Source organism: Saccopteryx leptura, chromosome 2, assembly GCF_036850995.1.
Source record: "Saccopteryx leptura isolate mSacLep1 chromosome 2, mSacLep1_pri_phased_curated, whole genome shotgun sequence".
In the NCBI taxonomy this organism is placed as follows: Eukaryota; Metazoa; Chordata; class Mammalia; order Chiroptera; family Emballonuridae; genus Saccopteryx; species Saccopteryx leptura.
In genome coordinates, this window is record NC_089504.1 from 135,956,707 (window position 1) to 135,976,731 (window position 20,025).

The window sequence follows — 20,025 nt, forward strand, 5'->3', positions numbered from 1 at the left end:
AGGAGAATCTGTGCAACTTCTCTAGCCTGTTTTGTGGACCAGAGAACTTCGTCTGGGATGAGTTATGAACAAAGCTTTTGCTATTCCACATTTGGTGGTTATGCCCTTCTTTCTTCCTCAGCAGGGAAATACCTTATATTTGGTGCCGAAACCCGGGAGGAGCTTGAAGCCCTCTGGGGCAACTCCTCTCCCCTTCCCTTTCAAGGAAGAACCAGGACCTCCGACCGACCTCCCACTCACTTCGGCACATGGTGCGGTAAGTCCCCTGCCTCCAGCCTCCCCTCAGTTCTTTCTGCCGAGACTCCCTGTCCATAATCGCAGCTGCATCAGGGACCTCTTATCCGTTCTGAGTGCATGTGTGCCCATGGAAACGTCCTGGACACACCCACTCTACCTAACCATCCAGTGGCCAGAGTTTGAGTTGTGGGACGCCAATTCTCATCTCTGATTACTCTCAGACTGAGGGTGGCCCTGGGGGCACAGGAATCTAAGCCTGAGTTAAAAACACTCCTGGGGTGCCTTATCCGAATCTCTCCCTCCTTAAAGAAGAAGAAACTGATCTTCTTCTCCACTGTGGCCAGGCCACAATACCCACTGGATAATTGAACCAGATGGCCTCCTGAAGGGACTTTCAATTTTAACACCCTCACCAATTTAACTATTGCCAAAGAACTGGGAAATGATTGGAGATCTCTTACATTCAGGGCTTCTAGTATTTGCGCTCCCATCCTAATCTCTGTGCCACCTGTTCTACAGCGCAGGCCCTTTTTGGCCAGAGAAATCTCAGCTAAACCCTCCGCGCCTGATCTTTCTTCCTTCACCTACCCCCTTGAGGAACTCTCTCCCCCTCCTGCCCAACCCCTGGGGGTGCCCCTCTCTCTCTAGGGACCCCTCTCTGGTCCCTCTGTGGACCTCTTCTGCTTGAGTCTCTTTGTTGCAGGAAGCCCTCCTCCCTTGTTGGCCAGAAGCTCTTCCCTTCTCTGCTGTGTTCTTAAGCCCCTCCCCCATCAGGCCACCCTTTGCTGGCCATTGGCCCTCACACAGGTTTGCAGGGCTCCTGACCCCACAACCCAACCCTGGTCTTCTTGCAGAAAGGCGTGGCCCTGTCCTGTCTCTGGCTCCAGCGTTTCCGGCGGGATCTGGGTGCTGGGCTCCCCACAAGCCGCCCGCCCCTCTTATTTTCAACCCCCAATCCCCTATCCAAGACCTGTGAACATGGCGTTTAAAGTTTTTAATGGTTGCGGCTAGTAGAAAAAGGCCAAGGCTGTTAGCCAGGCTCACACGCAGCAAAAGGTGACGCTCCAAACCTAGACTCTTGTGGCAGCCCTGAGGCCAGCACAGCAACAGGGGCAAGGCATAGGAGGTGCCCAACCCAAGTCCGGGCCGCAAAGAGGAACCCTACCAGGAGCTTGCTTTAAATGCGGCAAAGAGGGTCACTGGGCCGGGCAGTGCCCCTGCCCAAGGTCACACACTAAGCCCTGCCCTAACTGCAAGCAGCCCAGTCACTGGCGAGCAATTGCCTTTTTTGGGCAACAGGCTCTTCCTCAGTGCCTCTACGTGGAAGACAAGCCACCCAAATGGGAGACCAAGCCAGCCAGGTGGGCCTATCACTCAAACTTCTCAACCTCATGAATGACTGACACAGCCCAGACTCGAAGACCCCCATCACCCTCGCCAAGCCGAGGGTAATGCTGCAGGTAGTGGGTAAGTCCATCTCATTTCGTGTGCACACGGGGACTACCTTCTCTGTTTTGCCATCACACTCTGGACCTCTAGTTCCCTCACAGGTCTCGGTTATGGGATGTACAGGACTCCATACAGTAATACTGACTACTCCCACTGCAGCCAAGCTCCTAGGGCCAATACCTTGGTACCATGTCTCTTACCTCAAGCTTGCCCCCATGCAGGACCGCTGGCAGTCGGAACCACTGGGCCCCACCCGTCTCCTACTCACCAAAAGGTTGGGCCCTAGAAATCCCCTTGTTGCTCCTGTCCCTCCCACTAGGAACCTGCCGCCAGAGTGAGTTAAAGCAGGAAGCAATGCTGTTCAATGAGACTGGCCTGATGGAAGAATACATCAATGTCCTCAACTGTCTGCAAAAGAAACTGCACAAGGATCTCTCCTCCTACAACCCGCTTAACTCCTGGTGGTAGTCACCCATCCTCACCTGGGTTGCCCCTATCCTAGGTCCTCTTCTAGTTATCAGCATATATACATGACTCCCCTCAGAGCTACAACCTTCTGACCTCCTCTCCCCACGATGCCCCTAACCAGCAGGAAGTAGCCAGATGAATAGCGGCACCCCTATCTAACATAAAAGGTCGGAATGTGAGGTTGGTTGGCAATGGGGGAAGGTCATGTGAGGAACCAAATCCGGGAACTTTGGAACTGCCCACACCCATGCCCGCCAAAAGAAATGGCCCGGAGCCCTTCGAAAAAGAATGACTGTCTGTCAGCCAATGAAATTTGGCCACATCATATCAACCTGACCATCCTACAGACACTATAAATTACTCCCAGGTGGGAGAATCTGCGCGACTTCTCTAGCCTGTTTTGTGGACCAGAGAACCTCGTCCAGGATGTGTTCTGAATAAAGCTTTTGCTATTCCACATTTGGTGGCTATGCCTTTCTTTCTTCCTTGGCAGGGAAATACCTTACATGAGTATATAAAATTATATCAAATAAAATAGTATAAATTAGTAAGTAAATGATAATTTCCTCATTTTTACATAGAGCCATATAAGCTAAATATAGAAATACATGTTGTCTCATTTGTAATCATTTGATGCCTTTACATTTTTGATTAATCAGAACTTTGAAAGCAGAACAATGTTGCCAGATTGAAGAGTACTAAAGAGTGAAGAGGAAAAAAGCAGCCTCTGGAGCCAGTACAACGTGATGTTTGCAGCCAGAATGTGCTGTTCTCTTGTTGGAAATAAACAGTCTCACAGAACATCGACATCAGACAGAACTCTGAGTCTATAATAAGGTGAGACAAAAATAAGGTCATGTACAAAACCACCAAACTAACATATTCTCTTTCTCCCTCTTAGCTAAAATCAGGGATTGCTACTCACTTGCAGTTTTATCCTTCTTCAAGTCAAGTCTCCCTGTGCTTGAGATATCCAATCATAAAATTACCCTGCATTCTGACAGGAACCAATCCAGAGCCAAGTTCACTGCCTTAGACCCTCTCCCAAATAACCCAACAAAAGCTCAAATCCTATAGTAGGTTCTTTCTCCTTTAACTGAGACCACATGGTTTCCCATAGTGCGTGTTCTCCCTCTGTTCAGTGAATAATAAATCCAAAATTTTCAACTACAGATTTGTTCCAGGGTTCTTTGTCTGAAGGGCTTTGATGAGAGTTAGAGTTGCAAGGTCTGATGCTGCAGATGCCTCCAACTAATCTTTTTTTTTTTTTTTTTTTTTTAGTGAGAGAAGGGGAGATAGACAGATTCTCACATGTGCCCCCACCAGGATCTACCCAGCGATTCCCATTTGAGGCTGATGCCTGAATCAACTGAGCTGTATTTAACACCTGGGGCCAATGTTCAGGCCAACCAAGCTATCTTCTGTGCTCAGCACCTGTGCCAACGCTCTAACGTATAAAGCCACTGGCTCCAAGAGGGAAAGAGGGGAGAAGAGGGAGAGGGAGGAGGAGAGAAAAAGATGGTCACTTCTCTTGTGTGCCCTGATTGGGTATTGAACCTGGGATATCCATAAGTTCAGCTGACGCTCTATCCACTGAGCTATCTGCCCAGAGCACCAACTAGTCTTAAGGAGAACTAAACGCTTGAGATTTTTTTATCTTCCCCTCCCCCATGCTCTAATTGCTTTAGAAATCTTGATAGGTACCAAACTTACCAATAAGAAAAAGTTAGGTAACCTTGGAATTTTGAACCAAATTTCTGAACATACTGGTATTATGAATCATGGACTATCACAGAAGAAGTCAAAGTCCTTGGAAAAAGGTATTACCCAAACCCCTCCTCTTCCCTGTGTGACAGGCAGGTTGTAATGGTGTCCTCAGTAGCAGAAGTGGGAGGGGACTAAGGAAGGTGATGCAATATTGGATGGCAAACTCTTTGGAAAAGTTCCCCTCTATGAGTCAGTCTCAGAACAGGATATTGCCTGACATCCGAGCATGACAGACACGATGTGGTCAATGAATCTGTTAAGAGTATTCCATCTAATTAGCCTTTTCCTCTTTAATTTATGATGAGTATAAAATTGGCCACCTTTACTGTGAGTTTACCTGAGTAAAAAATTTTCAAGGAAGTTACCTAAATATTCAGGTTAGAAAATAAAACCTCTTAAGACATATTACCTCTTGAGGAAAACCAAATTAGAGTGCTCCTTAATGGTAAAGGGAGATAGGACTCACTGGACTAAAATCAAGAAGAGCTGGGATTAAAGGTCAAATCCAGGGGTGTGGTCTCCTGCTGAATCCCTTGTTTCTCTGAGATTCTGATTAAGGATCTAATGGAAAATCACTGACAACAAATGATATTGTTCTCAAGGTGATTGTAGGTCATACTTTCCACATATATACATTATATAAATACTTAGTGCCTCTTAACGTATGCCACTTAAGAAATATCAATCTACCAAGTAATCTTGATTGTTGATCTGTTACATCATAAATATTAAAGTAATCTCCTTCACAGTTCCAAGATTCTTCTATAATCAAGTCTTTAATCACTGCCTTAATTATATTTCCTGACATGAAATAAAAAGGTCCAAGTGAAGTTCAACGTGTTTGGATAAATATTAGGGTAATTAAAAGATGTGATTTCAACAGTACTAACAGGAATCAAATCCAATACTGGACATCTTTAAGGAAAAAAGAAAAACATATATTATATAACGCTATAAACAAAAAGCTGAGTTACTTCTTGAATCTAGCTTTAATGTATACAAATGAGTCATTAAAACTTCGACTATAGTGTACTTTTATTAATTTCTATCACTGTTTCTTTGCATCCACAGTTCCTTATGTATATTGACACAAAATTTAAATTACTTTTGTTTTGAAAAACTTATTTATCTCTTCAAAAGAAGATGGACTGAAGTTCATTGACTTTAACTCACAGTGAACCACTAAATCATCAATCTCTACATTTCAGTGTAGTTTTGTTGCTCATATGTAATACATGATCTTACTTAATGTTCACACCATCATGAGAAATAGATCTTATTATCTTCAGTCTAGAGATGAGTGAACACACTTGACATTCAACAGATGTGTACTAAGACTTTTAGGACTTTCCTAAATTTGCAAATACCAAAATAATATTTTATTTCCCCACAAGTGCAGTAAGAGATCATTTCTTTTTTTTCCTTTTTTTTTTAAGATTGAATTGCTTTTAGAAAGAGGAGAAAGAGAGAGGGAGAGAGAAGGGGGGAGGAGCAGGAAGCATCATCAACTCATAGTATATAGTTGCTTCTCTTATGTGTTTTGACCAGGCAATCCCATGGTTTCATACCAGCAACCTCAGCATTACAGGTCAACGTTTAGCCACTGCGCCACCACAGATCAGGCCTGAAATAATTTTAATATCACAAAATGTGAATAAAGAACAAGGCAAACAATTTGAGAATCTGATCTGGATACTTGTTTAGACTAAATACATGAGCAAATTATGTGTACCTAAAATCCAGCTTCACAGCATGTACAATTCAAATTACACATTATTTATTAGGTTGGAAAATTTGAATCATTTTAAGATAGTTGAAACCAAATATTAAGTTTCATAAGGCCCAAGGAATTACTACAACAAAAAAGAGAATTGAGGATTTCAGTCAAATTTTGGGGCCACTCCAAATGCTTTAGGTATTATCCAACATAAAATTAACAGCGTTCAAAATTATTTCATCAAAAAATCTTAGCTCTGGCCTGACCAGGCAGTGGAACAGTGAATAGAGCATTGGCCTGGGATGCAGAGGACCTAGGTTTGAAACCCAGAGGTGTCCGGCTTGAGCGCAGGCTCATCAGCATGAACACAGGGTTGCCGGCTTGAGAGTGGAATCATAGACATGGACCCATGGTCGTTGGCTTCAAGTTCACTGGCTTGACGTCCAAGGTCACTGGCTTGTGCAAGGGGCCACTGGCTTGGCTGGAAGGACCCCCACCCCTTAAAGGCATATATGAAAAAGCAATCAATGAGCAACTAAGGTGCCACAACGAAGAATTGATGCCTCTCATCTCTCTCCCTTCCTGTTTGTCCCTCTCTGTCTCTCTTGCTAAAAGAAAATAAAACAATAAAAAAAAAACTTAGCTCTCAGTTTTAGTATGCAATGATTCATCAAAAAAGAGATAAGAGAGACAGAGAAATATACATGTAATCCAAAAGATATAAAATATATGAAAAGAACATTAATAAATAGATTGAAAATAGCCAGAGGGATTCCCATGAACATAACAGATGTACTTCTTTTTTTCTTTTCTTTTTTTTGTATTTTTCTGAAGTGAGAATTGGGAGGCAGAGACAGACTCCTGCATGTGCCCTACCGGGATCCACCCGGCATGCCCACCAGGGGGCGATGCTCTGCCCATCTGGGGCATAGCTCTGTTGCAACCAGAGCCATTCTAGTGCCTGAGGCGGAGGCCATGGAGCCATCCTCAGCTCCTGGGCCAACTTTGCTCCAATGGAGCCTTGGCTGTGGGAGGGGAAGAGAGAGATAGAGAGAAGGAAGAGGGGGAAGGGTAGAGAAGCAAATGGCGGTTTCTCCTGTGTGCCCTGACTGAGAATCAAACCAGGGACATCCACATGTCTACCACTGAGCCAACTGGCCAGGGCCAAAACAGCTGTATTTCTTATCCTTTAATTATATAAAGTGCCACCTCCTTATCCTCTGGTCCCTAATCTACACTGAGTCTCCATTACCCCAAAAGATTAACACTAAGAAATTAATACAAGTCTAAATTTTACCATAAAGCTATTAGAATCAGGCTGCAAACAACTGAAAGTTTTTGACCAAGTCGGAGTACACTTTTTACTAAACAGTGTTTAGCAACAAGAATATTCCCAATTCTATTCCATGATATTATGTAACCAAGGCCAAGCCAACTGGATTCCTTACCCCTTTAATGATCATACCTTTATCACTAACTTTAACTTTTTCTTTCATGGAATCTAGAATAAGAATATATTCAGGGTCAATATACCCAAACAAATACTTTATATTTTTTATTCTTCTGATTATAAAAGTGATACAAATATATTGTAGAAAATTCGAAAATATGGAAAGTTCAAAGAAGAAAATAAAAAGTCTCCAGTAGTTCCATCTTATAAGTAACCAGTGTTCATATTTTAATGTAAAATTGCCAGGCCTCTTTCTATGCTATATATACATTTTTAAAAATAACTATATGCCACTTTATACAATTATAAAGTGGTATATAATTATTTTTAAAAATGTATATATAGTATATATATAATTATATATATAATTATTTTTAAAAATGTATGAAAATTATAATCATTTTCATCCCACTTAATTTATTGTTATTATTTTTCCATATCACATTAATTTTAATGATTCTATATTTTCAATTCACATACATATAACAAATATATTTCTATTGTTATATTTTTAATTTATAATTTCAAAAATATGAATGATGGGTCAGATCTTAATAAACCTCATACACAGTGTTTAAATCTAATAATTTTTGCTGTCATTATTTGCACTAAAGATTTTCTGTGTTTTGCCTGACCAGGCAGTGGCACAGTGTATAGAGCATTGGACTGGGACACAGAGGACCCAGGTTCAAAACAGCAAGGTCACCGGCTTGAACACATGCTCACCAGCTTGAGTGTAGAATCATAGACATGACCTCACGGTCTCTGGCTTGAAGCCCAAGGTTGCTCACTTCAGCAACCCCCGGGTCAAGGCACATATGAGAGAGCAGTCAATGAACAGCTAAGGAGCCGCAACGAAGAATTGATGCTTCTCATCTCTCTCACTTTCTGTCTGTTGGTCCCTATCTGTCCCTCTCTCTGTCTCTCTGTCATAATAATTAAATAAATAATAAACATTTAAAAATATTTTCTGAAAAATAGAATTGAATATTTAGAATAACAGTCTCCTGAGTTAACCCTCACTCCTACCTCAGCTCTCAGCCAGGGGGCTTGCCATAAACAAAACAGGTGCATCTCTTACCCATTCACTGGATAAGGAGCTACCTACTTACTCTTTAGTCCCTGGACTGCTTTGGCTGAGATGTCATTTCCTTTATGCAGACAAACAATTATTGAGCACCAAGTATTTACTAGGCATAGTTGTCATTTTCAGAGGTGACAGCAACTGGACATGCTTGGTGTGACTGAGAAACAGTCAGAAGGCTGGCATTGCTGGTGTGTAGTGAGTACTGAGGGAAATGGTATAAGTCAAGGCAGTAACCAAGATTAAGATCATATAGCATCTTGTAGTTCACTATAAGAACTTTCAATATGAATGAATTGGGAAAACATTGGTGGACTATAAATGGAAGAATAACATGATTGGAATTATTTATTTTCAAATGATCACTCTAGCTATTCTGATGGAAATAGACTTTAAAAAAGACTCATATCAGAAAGTTATATTGGAATTGTTGAGAAGTAGTTCAATTTTAGATCTTTCTCTTTTTTTGCTGAAAGGCTCATATATAAATTATATTTGACATGAGACATGAGAAAAAAAGTCAAGGATAACCAAGATTAATAACTTGAGCAATTAATTAGTAGAATGGAGTTGTCATCTACTGAAATGGGAAAGATTGATCAAAGAAGAATCTGGAGGCAGGGTTATGAATTTTATTAAGTTTGAGATACTATATATCCAGTGAAGAGGGTGGCAATTGCATATACAGTGCTGGAGTTCAGTAAAGGAGTTGGGCCTGGAGACATATATTTGGGAGTTATCTATGCATAAATGGTATTTAAAATACTCACTCACTTAAGGGTGAGTATAGGTAAAGAAGAAAAGAGAGTCAAGGTCCTGGGTCCTGGAACACCTCAACCTTTAGTGGTGGAGAAAGTGAAGAGCAACCAGTTAAGAGACACTGAAGGAGATTATACAGGTGAGAGGAGAGCTCAGGGGAAGTCATGTCTTGGACGTCAAGTGAGATTCCAGAAGGAAGGAGAGCCCCTCTGTGCCCAACGGGGCTGTTAGGACTGAGAAGTGACTATTGGGTCTGGACTGGTGGAAGTCATTGGTTGACTCAGCAAGGACAACATCTGTGGAGTGGTAAGAAACAAAGCCCGTTTTTGGAGCCATTCTATGGTGTCCTTGGGGTATATTCCTAACAGTGGTATAGCTGGGTCAAAAGGCAGTTCGATTTTTAGTTTTTTGAGGAATCTCCATACTGTTTTCCACAGTGGCTGCACCAGTCTGCATTCCCACCAGCAGTGCAGAAGGGTTCCCTTTTCTCCACATCCTCGCCAGCACTTATTCTGTGTTGTTTTATTGATGAGCGCCATTCTGACTGGTGTGAGGTGATATCTCATTGTGGATTTAATTTGCATTTCTCTAATGATTAGTGATGTTGAGCATTTTTTCATATGCCTATTGGCCATCTGTATGTCCTCTTTAGAGAAGTGTCTATTTATCTCTTTTGCCCATTTTTGGATTGGATTGTTTGTCTTCCTGGTGTTGAGCTTTACAAGTTCTTTATAAATTTTGGTTATTAACCCCTTATCAGACGTATTGTCAAATATGTTCTTCCATTGTGTAGTTTGTCTTTTTATTCTGTTCTTGTTGTCTTTAGCTGTGCAAAAGCTTTTTAGTTTGATATAGCCCCATTTGTTTATCCTATCTTTTATTTCACTTCCCCATGGAGAGCGAAGATCTGGAAACAGCCCAAGTGTCCGTCAGAGGATGAGTGGATTAAAAAGCTTTGGTACATATATACTGTGGAATACTACTCAGCCATAAGAAATGATGACATCGGGTCATTTACAATAACATGGATGGACCTTGATAACATTATATGAAGTGAAATAAGTAAATCAGAAAAAAAACTAAGAACTATATGAATCCATACATAGAAGGGACATAAAAATGAGACTCAGAGACATGAACAAGAATGTGATGGCAACAGGGGTGGGAGGTGGGGGGAGGGGGGATGAGGTGAAGAAGGAGAGAGGGGTTGGGGGAGGGGAGGGGCACAAAGAAAACCAGATAGAAGGTGACAGAAGATAATTTAACTTTGGGGGAGGGGTATACAGCACAATCAAATGTCAAAATAATCTAGAGATGTTTTCTCTCAACATATGTACCCTGATTTATCAATGTCACTGCATTAAATTAAAAAAAAAAAGAAAAAAAGAAACAAAGCCCGATGGGAATGGATTCAAGACAAAAGAAGAGGGCAAAGGGGGAGACAATGAGTAGAAATAAATTTCATCGAGTTTTGCTACAAGCGAATAGAGAAATTTTTCTTAGAATTCCATCCCTATGTTTTACCAAACATGGTAGAATCACTCTGTTACATATTTTCATTGCACTCTATTTGTCCTGCCTTATTTTTTCACTCTATATTTTTCTATATGATTATTTGCTTATTGACTAGCTCCCCTGCTAGACTATAACTTCTACTAGGGCAGGAACTATCTTGTTCATTGTTGAAACCTCCTGGCATAAGTTTAAAAACATTTGTTGATAGTCTGAATAACAAGCTAAAAATGTAAAATTTTATTCTATTGGGTTTTTGTGAGTCCCATAAGGTATAATTTGACATATAATCTGAGTTTGATGCAAGTCTCTTTAGTTATCTCCAAAGAACACTTCTTACATTACCAGACTAAATTATGTAAGCTCTTTTCAGTAGACATGCCTCTCCAATAGTATTTCAATTAACTTTTTTTTTTCAATTAACATTTTTTTTAGAAAGAGAGAGAGAGAGAGAGAGAGACAAGGATAGAGAGAAACAGACAAGAAGGGAGAGAGATGAGAAGCATAACTCATAGTTGCATCTCTTTTAGTTGTTCATTGATTGCTTCTTGTACATGCCTTGAGGGAGAGGTGAAGGGACTCTAGCTGAGTGAATGACCCCTTGCTCAAGCCAGTGACCTTGGGCTCAAGCCAGCAATCACAAGATCATGTTTGATCCCATGCTTAAGCTGGTGACCCTGTGTTCAAGCCTGTGACCTTGGGATTTTGAACCTGGGTCCTCAGCATCTCAGGTCAATGCTCTGTCCACTGTGCCACCACCAGTCAAGCTCAATTAACACTTTTTTAATGAGTGTGAATTGATTAATCTTAAGGACTGGAGCAATTCTAGTAACATAATTGCAAATGTTTTCTTCATGATACCCAATTTCTATAATTTGCAATAATTCTCAATTTTAATAATATTAGTGTCTTTGTCCAAATCCCAGGACTATTAGGCAAAGCATATTTTCCAATAACCTCATTATAACTAATATATATGCACTAGACAACAAACAAATAAATCTAACTTACTTATTTGTACATTAAGAAAATTTATTTCAAAAGAAAAGAAACTATTTGAAAACTTTTAATAGGAATAAAACATTCCTACTAGATTGTTACAATATTCCAATTACCCAGAAAAATAGAATTCTTAGGCACTATACAAAAAATTTAAAAACCTGACCAATTTTATACTTTACAGAGATTTAGTTTGAGGCCTCTACAGATTACATAAGTCACAACCTTAATTATTATTTTTGTCTTCTCCCCTAAACTGACAAATAAAACAGAGAATTCCAATCTATTTATTGGTGACATAGTCTTACTAACACAGCACAATAAAACAAATATAAAAAAAAGCAATAGATGTACCAGAATATGAAAAGATTGTCTCAAAGAAAATTCTTCTATGGCCAAACAGACATTATTTGTGAAAATCAGCATCATAAAAGGACTTTGAGATTTTAATGAAGGTGAGTCTCCTTCATATAATTTTCCTAGCCAAAAAAAAAAAATACCATTCATAAAGGCAAAGGTTATTAAGCAAAGCAAGATAAAAAGCAAGAGAGAAAATTCTATTTTTTGACCTGTGTAGCACAGTGTATAAAGTGTTGACCTCGAAGGCCAGAGGTCGCTGGTTCAAAGCCCTGGGCTTGCCCAGTCAAGGCACATACGAGAAGCATAATAATCTCCAGGTCCATCCATGCTGTTGCAAAAGGTAAGATTTTTACAGTTTGTATAATATTCTATTGTGTAAATGTATCACAGTATTTTTTTTTAATATATATTTTTTTGTGACAGAGACAGAGAGAGTCAGAGAGAGGGAAAGATAGGGACAGACAGACAGGAAGAAAGAGAGATGAGAAGCATCAATTCTCCACTGCAGCACTTTAGTTGTTTATTGATTGCTTTCTCATACATGCCTTGATCAGGGGGCTACAACAGACAGAGTGAACCCTTGCTCAAGCCAGTGGCCTTGGGCTCAAGTTGGTGAGCCTTGCTCAAATATGATGAGCCTGCACTTGAGCTGGCAACCTCGGGGTCTCAAACCTGGGTTCTTGCCAGTCCAACACTCTGTCCACTGTGCCACCATCTGGTCAGGCAATGTACCACAGTTTTTTATCCACTCATCCACTGATGGACATTTGGGATGTTTTCAGATCTTGGCTATTGTAAATAACACTGCAGTGATCATGGGGGTGCATATAGTCTTTCAAATTAGTGTTTCATGATTCTTAGGATATATTCCTGGAAATGAGAGAGCTGGCTGTCCAGTTTGCATTCCCACCAGCAGTGCATGAGAGTTCCATTTTCTTTTCTTTCTTTTTTTTTTTTTTTTTTGTATTTTTTTCTGAGGCTGGAAACGGGGAGAGACAGTCAGACAGACTCCCGCATGCGCCCAACCGGGATCCACCCGGCACGCCCACTAGGGGCGACGCTCTGCCCACCAGAGGGCGATGTTCTGCCCCTCCCGGGCGTCACTCTGCCGAGACCAGAGCCACTCTAGCGCCTGGGGCAGAGGCCAAGGAGCCATCCCCAGCGCCCGGGCCATCTTTGCTCCAATGGAGCCTTGGCTGCAGGAGGGGAAGAGAGAGACAGAGAGGAAGGGGGGGTGGAGAAGCAAATGGGCACTTCTCCTATGTGCCCTGGCTGGGAATCGAACCCAGGTCCCCCGCACGCCAGGCTGACGCTCTACGGCTGAGCAAACCGGCCAGGGCGAGAGTTCCATTTTCTCTACACTCTTGCCAGCATTTGTTTGTTGAATTGTTGATGATAGCCATTCTGGCAGGTGCGAAGTGGTATCTTCTTGTGGTTTGAATATGCATTTCTCTGATGATGAGCGACATTGAGCATTTTTACATGTGCCTATTGGCTATCTGTGTGTCCTCTTTGAAGACGTGTCTATTCAGGTCCTTTGCCCATTTTTTATTTGAATTGTCTTGCTGGCATTGAGTTTTACAGGTTCTTTATAAATTTTGGTTTTTAAACCCTTATCAAATGTATCAGCAAATTTGTTCTCCAATTTAGTGAGCTGTCTTTTCATTTTGTTTATGGTTTCTTTTGATGTGCTAAAGCTATTTAGTTTGATGTACTCCTGATTGTTTATTTTTTCCTTTGTTTTGCTTGCCCAAGGAGAGAACAGCAAAAATATTGTTACCAAAAATGTCTGAGATTTTACTGCCCATGTTTTTTGTTTGTTTGTTTTTTAGGATTTTTATGGTTTTGTGACTTACATTTAACTCGTTTATCCATTTTGAGTTCATTTTCATGCATGGTGTACGTTGGTGGTCTAGTTTCTTTTTTTATTTGTTTGTTTGCAAGCACCTGTTCAGTTCCCTCATCATTATTTATTGGAAAGACTGTTTATTCTGGCAGTACTTCTTAGAGGTCTCCTGAGACTCAGAATCTTAGAGCTATTTGTAATGGTTCAACTTCCCACTTCCCCGGGATATTTAAGGCGCCCTTCAGGTGACGGAGTCTGAACTGGTCCTGGTTCTCTTTCTTATGAGGAAGACTGCTATTAGCCAGACTGCTGCCACAAAGTTCTCCCCCATGAAGTTAATTCAACTTCTAGAGCAAAGCAATTTCTTTTCTTTCTATTTTGCTTTTGATAGTTTTCTTTAAGATCAGAATGTTCATTCAGTGGAGAAAATTTAGAGAATTTTAAAAATAATTACTCATAATCTTGACCTCCAGAAATATTCACTTAAAGGTATCACTGTGTTTTTCTTTAAACTTTTATTTTAGTCATATGTAGCACTTTAAAAAATTTAATTATGATATGTTGTTTTTCATCCTGATCCTCTTATTCAATATTGCCTGTAGAATTTTCCATGTTATAAAAGTTATGAAAATATTTTATTTAGTGCCTAGATAACATTTTCTCCATGGATTTACTATATTTTTCTTAACCAATCTCCCATTTAAATTATTTTTTGGCCACTATAAATAACACTAGCTGAATAAACACCTTGTACATAATGTCTCTATACAGATGTATAAAGTATATTTTTAATAAGTATGGCTAAAAGTGGATACATAAAATAAAATGTTATCTTTTGAAAAAATTTTAAATCCCCCTCTAGAAAGCATACCCCATATGACACTTCAATAATAACATAGAGGTGCCAGCTCTGCTGTTAGTCAGTAAGTGTGATCATTCTTTAAGATCTTTCTTGTCAATTTACTAGGTAAGATTTTTTCCCTCAGTTATTTTTTAACAAAGCTAAATATATTTTCTCATATATATTTATTTGTCTATAAATTGCCCACTTAAGTTACTTGACCATTTTTCTATTAGGATATATTTACAAAGATAGTGATTCTGAATTGTGTTTCAAAATTAATTAAACTCTTATTTATTATGCTTATTTAAAAAAATTTTTACATTAGGTCGCTGGCTGGATAGCTCGGTTAGACCTTGTTCCGAAGTGCAGAGGTTGCCAGTTCGATCCCCGGTCAGGCCACATACAGGAACCTTCCTGTCTCTCTCTCTTCCCTTCCACTCTCACTTAAATTAATAAATTAATTTTTTTTAAATTTTACAATAGGAACACTTTTAATTAAAAAAATAAACTTGTGCTTTATGCTTGATGAGTCAGGTAGTGGTAGATTAGAAAGGTCATATAGTCAAGGTTTATCGTAAGATTGATGATTTAAATCTGCTTCCTGAGACAAACGATTTAAACTTTGATCATACACAGTATTTTATGACACAAACATTGTAACAAAGGTAGTATGCTTTAACAATCATAGTTCCAAGGTCTCAAGTCAATAATCCTAGGAGCTATTAAGCTTTTTGCTATTACAGGAAAACTCTGCTTTTTTTAAGTAAACAGATGGCCAGAGGATCAAATTCATTGTGACAAGACACAAAATGAGAAGAGATTTAATTTAGATTGTATAGTAACTGATATGCAAACATTCACTAACCGTTCTTATCTATTAAGAGGCTAATGGTTAATCCAGTGCTTTATGTTCTCAAAATCAGTTGGATCAATAGTTTGTCATTCTCTTGGAAAATAAACAAAAAGTCAAAAAGCTTTGGGGACTCTGGCTTTTACTTGAAATTTAATCAAGGCTGAATCAAAGATATTGGGACCTATAAACTTATTTTTACAGATTTGGGTTTTTCAATACTGATTGAAACATCCCCTATATTAATTACTTTAACCCTTTCTCAGAGTTATTTAAAAATTCCACTTACTTGCTTTTAAAATTTTGTTTTGGCTAGAGCAGAAGAGGTTCTAATTATATAGAAATTTATTGATAATTTTCTGTTTTCTTTCATTGCTTTTCTATGAGAAAGCCCTTCTCCATCATAGTTAAAATAATTACCTATTTTTCTACTTTTCATGATTAAGAAGAATATGTAAGTCTTTAATCAGCTGCTGTATGATATGATGAAGAATATAATTTGTTTTCCTCTCTGATTTGTTAATGCCAAATTTATCATATAAATGCCTGTCTGATTTGCCTTCTGGCCCGCTCTCATGTGTCTCTTCCTGTACCAGCACTACCCTGATTCCATTATCATTGTTGTGAAGTATGTTTTAATACCTGATAGTTTACTTTATCATCTTATCTTCTTTTCCCCCAAAATATTTCAGCTTGTGCTATTTATCTTAAGAATAAAATTTATAGTTACTATCAATTTCTTCTTTACTCTCCAAAAAGTTTCCTATTGGAATTTTGTTGGGAAACATACTATATTTATATATTGTTTTGGGATGAAGTGATGTTAATTCTGTCTTCTAGTACTAGAATATGCTAGTTTTCTCTATTCAGATCTGTGTGTGTGTGTGTGTGTAAAGTTTTGCATTTGATGATAAATCTCATATTATTTGAAGGTTATTTCTAGCTTTATGGGTTTTGTTGCTAAATATAATAAAAATAATTTTTCCATTACATCTGTTAACTGGTATGGCTTTAAAGATATAATTGTTGTATAATTAATTTATATTTAATTTTCTTCATCTGACCTAGTTATATGATACATAATACATTTTTCAGTCTTAAAAAAACTATCCTTGCATTCTAGGGATAAACCATAGTACTTGGTTATGTTAAATAACCTATTGACCTCAAGCATTGAGTTAGGCCTTGGAGCTTGTAAACTTTATTTTCAAAAATTGAAATAGAGTCATTAAAACTTTTGGGGATAGAGATAGGATGTGGTACATATGTTTTAAGAACTAATTCTAAGTAGAGAAGAACAGGTATACAGTTCATTAACATTGTAAATTATGATTGATATAGCTAATGTACTATTTTTTCCATTTTCTATATTTCTTTGTTCATCCAAAAAAGGTACACAGAGGTGTTTGTGTACACTCAGACATGCTCGCTGCCCATGGAAAGGTAATAGGGAAACAACAGTCTAATCTTTTCTTTCAAGCAGCACAATTTAAAGAATAGGAACAGAAACGTATATTTCTAATTCAAACACAGCAGAAGCTTGGTTTCTTTTATATTAGTTAATATGCATTCTCATTAAATTCTCAAAGCCACCTTATGAAGCAGTACAAAATAACAGGCATTCTGTAAGGCAAGAAAGGAAAAAGCATGGATTTCCAAGGAGACTGGGCCTAGATTCTGCATTCTCCCCACAAGAAGCTATGAAGCTTTTGATACTAAATTGGCTCAGGAACTAGGAAAACCCCGAGTTTATAGGCATTCCCTTACATGTAAACACAAAGATTGTGAGTGTGCCTATTCTGGGCTAGTAATGTAAGTCCAGAGAAAGAAAGGGCAATGGTTTCACCTCTGGCAGGACTCTGCTGGTATCTGGCTTGTCCTTTTTTTCAGGAAGTCAAAGGCCAGCAAGATGCCATGTATCTTCCCCCGCTGAGCAGTCACCTTGCTTCAGGGGGCATCTGTATTTCCGACTAAGTAAACTGGGAGTTTATAGTGCATATGTATGAGTGTGTGGTGGTGGTGATGGGGCGTCTGTTCTCAAAAATCACATGAAAAGCAACAGGTAGTTATTATTCCCTCACATCACAAATGAGAAAACTGAGTCTTAAAAAACTTTGGGAACAATCCCAAAGTCACTGAATTACTACAGTGTGGTAGAACTGAGATTTGAACCCAGGACCATTGACTGGGTCCCCTCACATCAGGTACTGTTGGCCCACCAGCCTAAACCCTGTTTCCATTTCTCTGCTCCCCAGGCATCTCCTAGTCAGCTGGAGCCCCGTGGCAAACCTGGCCAAAGAAACGTCCATCTGCTACAGGATTCCTGGAAACATGTTTGCTTTCTGGATGGCGATTATCCTTCCCCACATCCCTTCTTCCTTTTTCCATCAGTATGACAGCAAGAACTGAAATAGCCGCTATGGAACTATCAGGAAAAGGCCAGGAGAATTGCAGGAACTTCAGTCTCAACAGAACTGAACCACTGAACTAGCTGTGCATCTACATACCTCCACATTTCTCTTCCTTCCTTCCTTCCTTCCTTCCTTCCTTCCTTCCTTCCTTCCTTCCTTCCTTCCTTCCTTCCTTCCTTCCTTCCTCCTTCCCTCCCTCCCTCCCTCCCTTCCTCCCTTCTTTCCTTTTTTTTTAGAATAATAAATTTAAGTCATTGTAATCAGGTTTCTGGTTATTATCTAACTGACAAACCCATTCAATGCCTTTCCTATATATATTGTATATTATTCTGCCTAATTGATAGTATAGTCTCACTTTTCTTGTGTTATGTTTGTCTAAAACTGCTTTATTCCTCCTTTATTTTTGGTATCTCTGGGCAAGTTTAAGTATGACTCAAGTAAGTAGCAGATAGTTGGGTTTTGTTTTTAACTTAATTTAAGAGAGTATTTGTTTAATCACAATGATAAATCTACAAAAAATAGTAACAGTAAGCTATTTCAACCTCATGTAAGAGATGAATTTACATTGCCTGTAAGTCACACACTGAATATAAAACAATCTAAGAATACTTCAAAATTTTTTAAAATAGTTTTTTATGGGAGACTAGTAGTTACCTATGAATTTTTTTGCCTGATCCCAATCCTTCATAAGCCCACAGGTGACCCTGACAGGCCAAGGGTGTCGGCTTCATTTGGAAGTTGATAATACCGAGGCAAGTGATGTGATTTAAATGGGCTAATAACCCCCAGGGGCAGTTCTGGCACAGAGGAAAGAACAGCAGAAATGATCTCTAAACAGCACAGACTGTGACTTACTTCATTTAGATTCTAATGCACCACTGTTAGTGAGTTAGCACCCCTCAGTTTTTATATCTGCTTCTTGGTACTTGGGTGAAAGGGAGATTTCTATTTTAATTTACAGCGATTAAAAAATATTTTCTAGTGCTTATTTTGTCAAAAGGTTTAAGTAAATTCACTCATCATGGGGAATGGTTGGTCAATAACATAAAGTTCTCTAAATTCTGACATTAATACATTAATGACCTACTCTTGCCTGAATTTGCTCCAAACTCCCCCAAATCACATAAATTTACTTAGGTGTGATATTATATAAATCTTTAGTTTTCATTTATCCTTTTAAATTTATCCTTTTTCTAATTATCTTATTGTTTAATTCAAGGAAAGCTCTGTTCTCATCATGGTAATTTAAGAGCCATTTACTGAGCACTAACTAGGTGCCAGAAAATTCTACATACCTTACTTTAATCTCCAAAACTCTTCCATAGAGATTTGACTTTCTAGTTTGCCTGATAACTGATCTTTTTTTGTTGAAAAAGTATGATTTATCAACAGGGATAATCTCACAATCAGCCTTCATACATTAAAGGCCTCAGATCAGGGATTATCTCAAAGTCTATTCTTTAAGGAGAGAAGATCAAAAATAATTCTTCAGGCAAATACTAAGTGTTGCTATCTGTCAAGTAATCATTCACATACTTCCTTCATTGTAATAAAATTCCTTCCTCACCTCATGGTGATTCTGTGAAAATACCTTGGGGTCTGTATGATTCCTGCTGGTTTGGTCAGAATAACATTGTTACAAGAGAACACATGCTCATGGTTTGAATGCTGAAGAAGTCCAGTTATTTTACGGACTTTTGGATGTAGAAATAAAGATAAGGGAATGAGAATAAAAATAATTTTCAAGAGGCTTGTTACATTCCTTTTCAGATCAAAGCTGTCAGCTTTCTTCTCTAATTGCTATAGAAAAAACTTAGCAGGAGGTGCTTAGTGTCCCTGAGAAGTCTCTATCTGAAACGTGCAAAAATACAGAAAACCAGCACCTCTCTCAGAATTATGTTTGGCACAGTAGGGTCTATGGAAGGGAAGGCGGGACAAATGCAGATAATGCTGGATCCATGCACAGTTCCATTTGAAAACAACATTCTTAATACAGTTCTTCAGGAAGAAATTTTCATATGATATGCATGCTTTTCTTTATTACTCATTCAACATTTTCTTTGCAGGGCTTTCAGGTTCCAAAAAGAGAAACAAGCTTTCAGTTACCTATGCTCCTCAAGGGTGACAAATCCTCACAAATTACATGTTCTAAAATGCAATCTGGTAACTCAGTTGCATAGAGTTTACATTTATAATGCTAGCATCAAATATTTGCTTAGTATGTTTTCAAAACTCATTCTAACCTTCTATTATTATAATACCACTCAAAAGG

General features: G+C 38.9%; 1 protein-coding gene across 1 annotated transcript in view; it reads right to left on the reverse strand.

Moving 5' to 3' along the window:
• Positions 1–17,604: 17,604 nt before the first annotated feature.
• OVCH1 (ovochymase 1) overlaps positions 17,605–20,025 on the reverse strand; it is a gene marked incomplete at its 5' end in the record, with an annotated part of 42,298 nt that continues 39,877 nt past the window's right edge. The window contains 1 exon segment of the mRNA XM_066363278.1: positions 17,605–17,767. Coding sequence (XP_066219375.1) covers positions 17,605–17,767 — 163 coding nt within the window.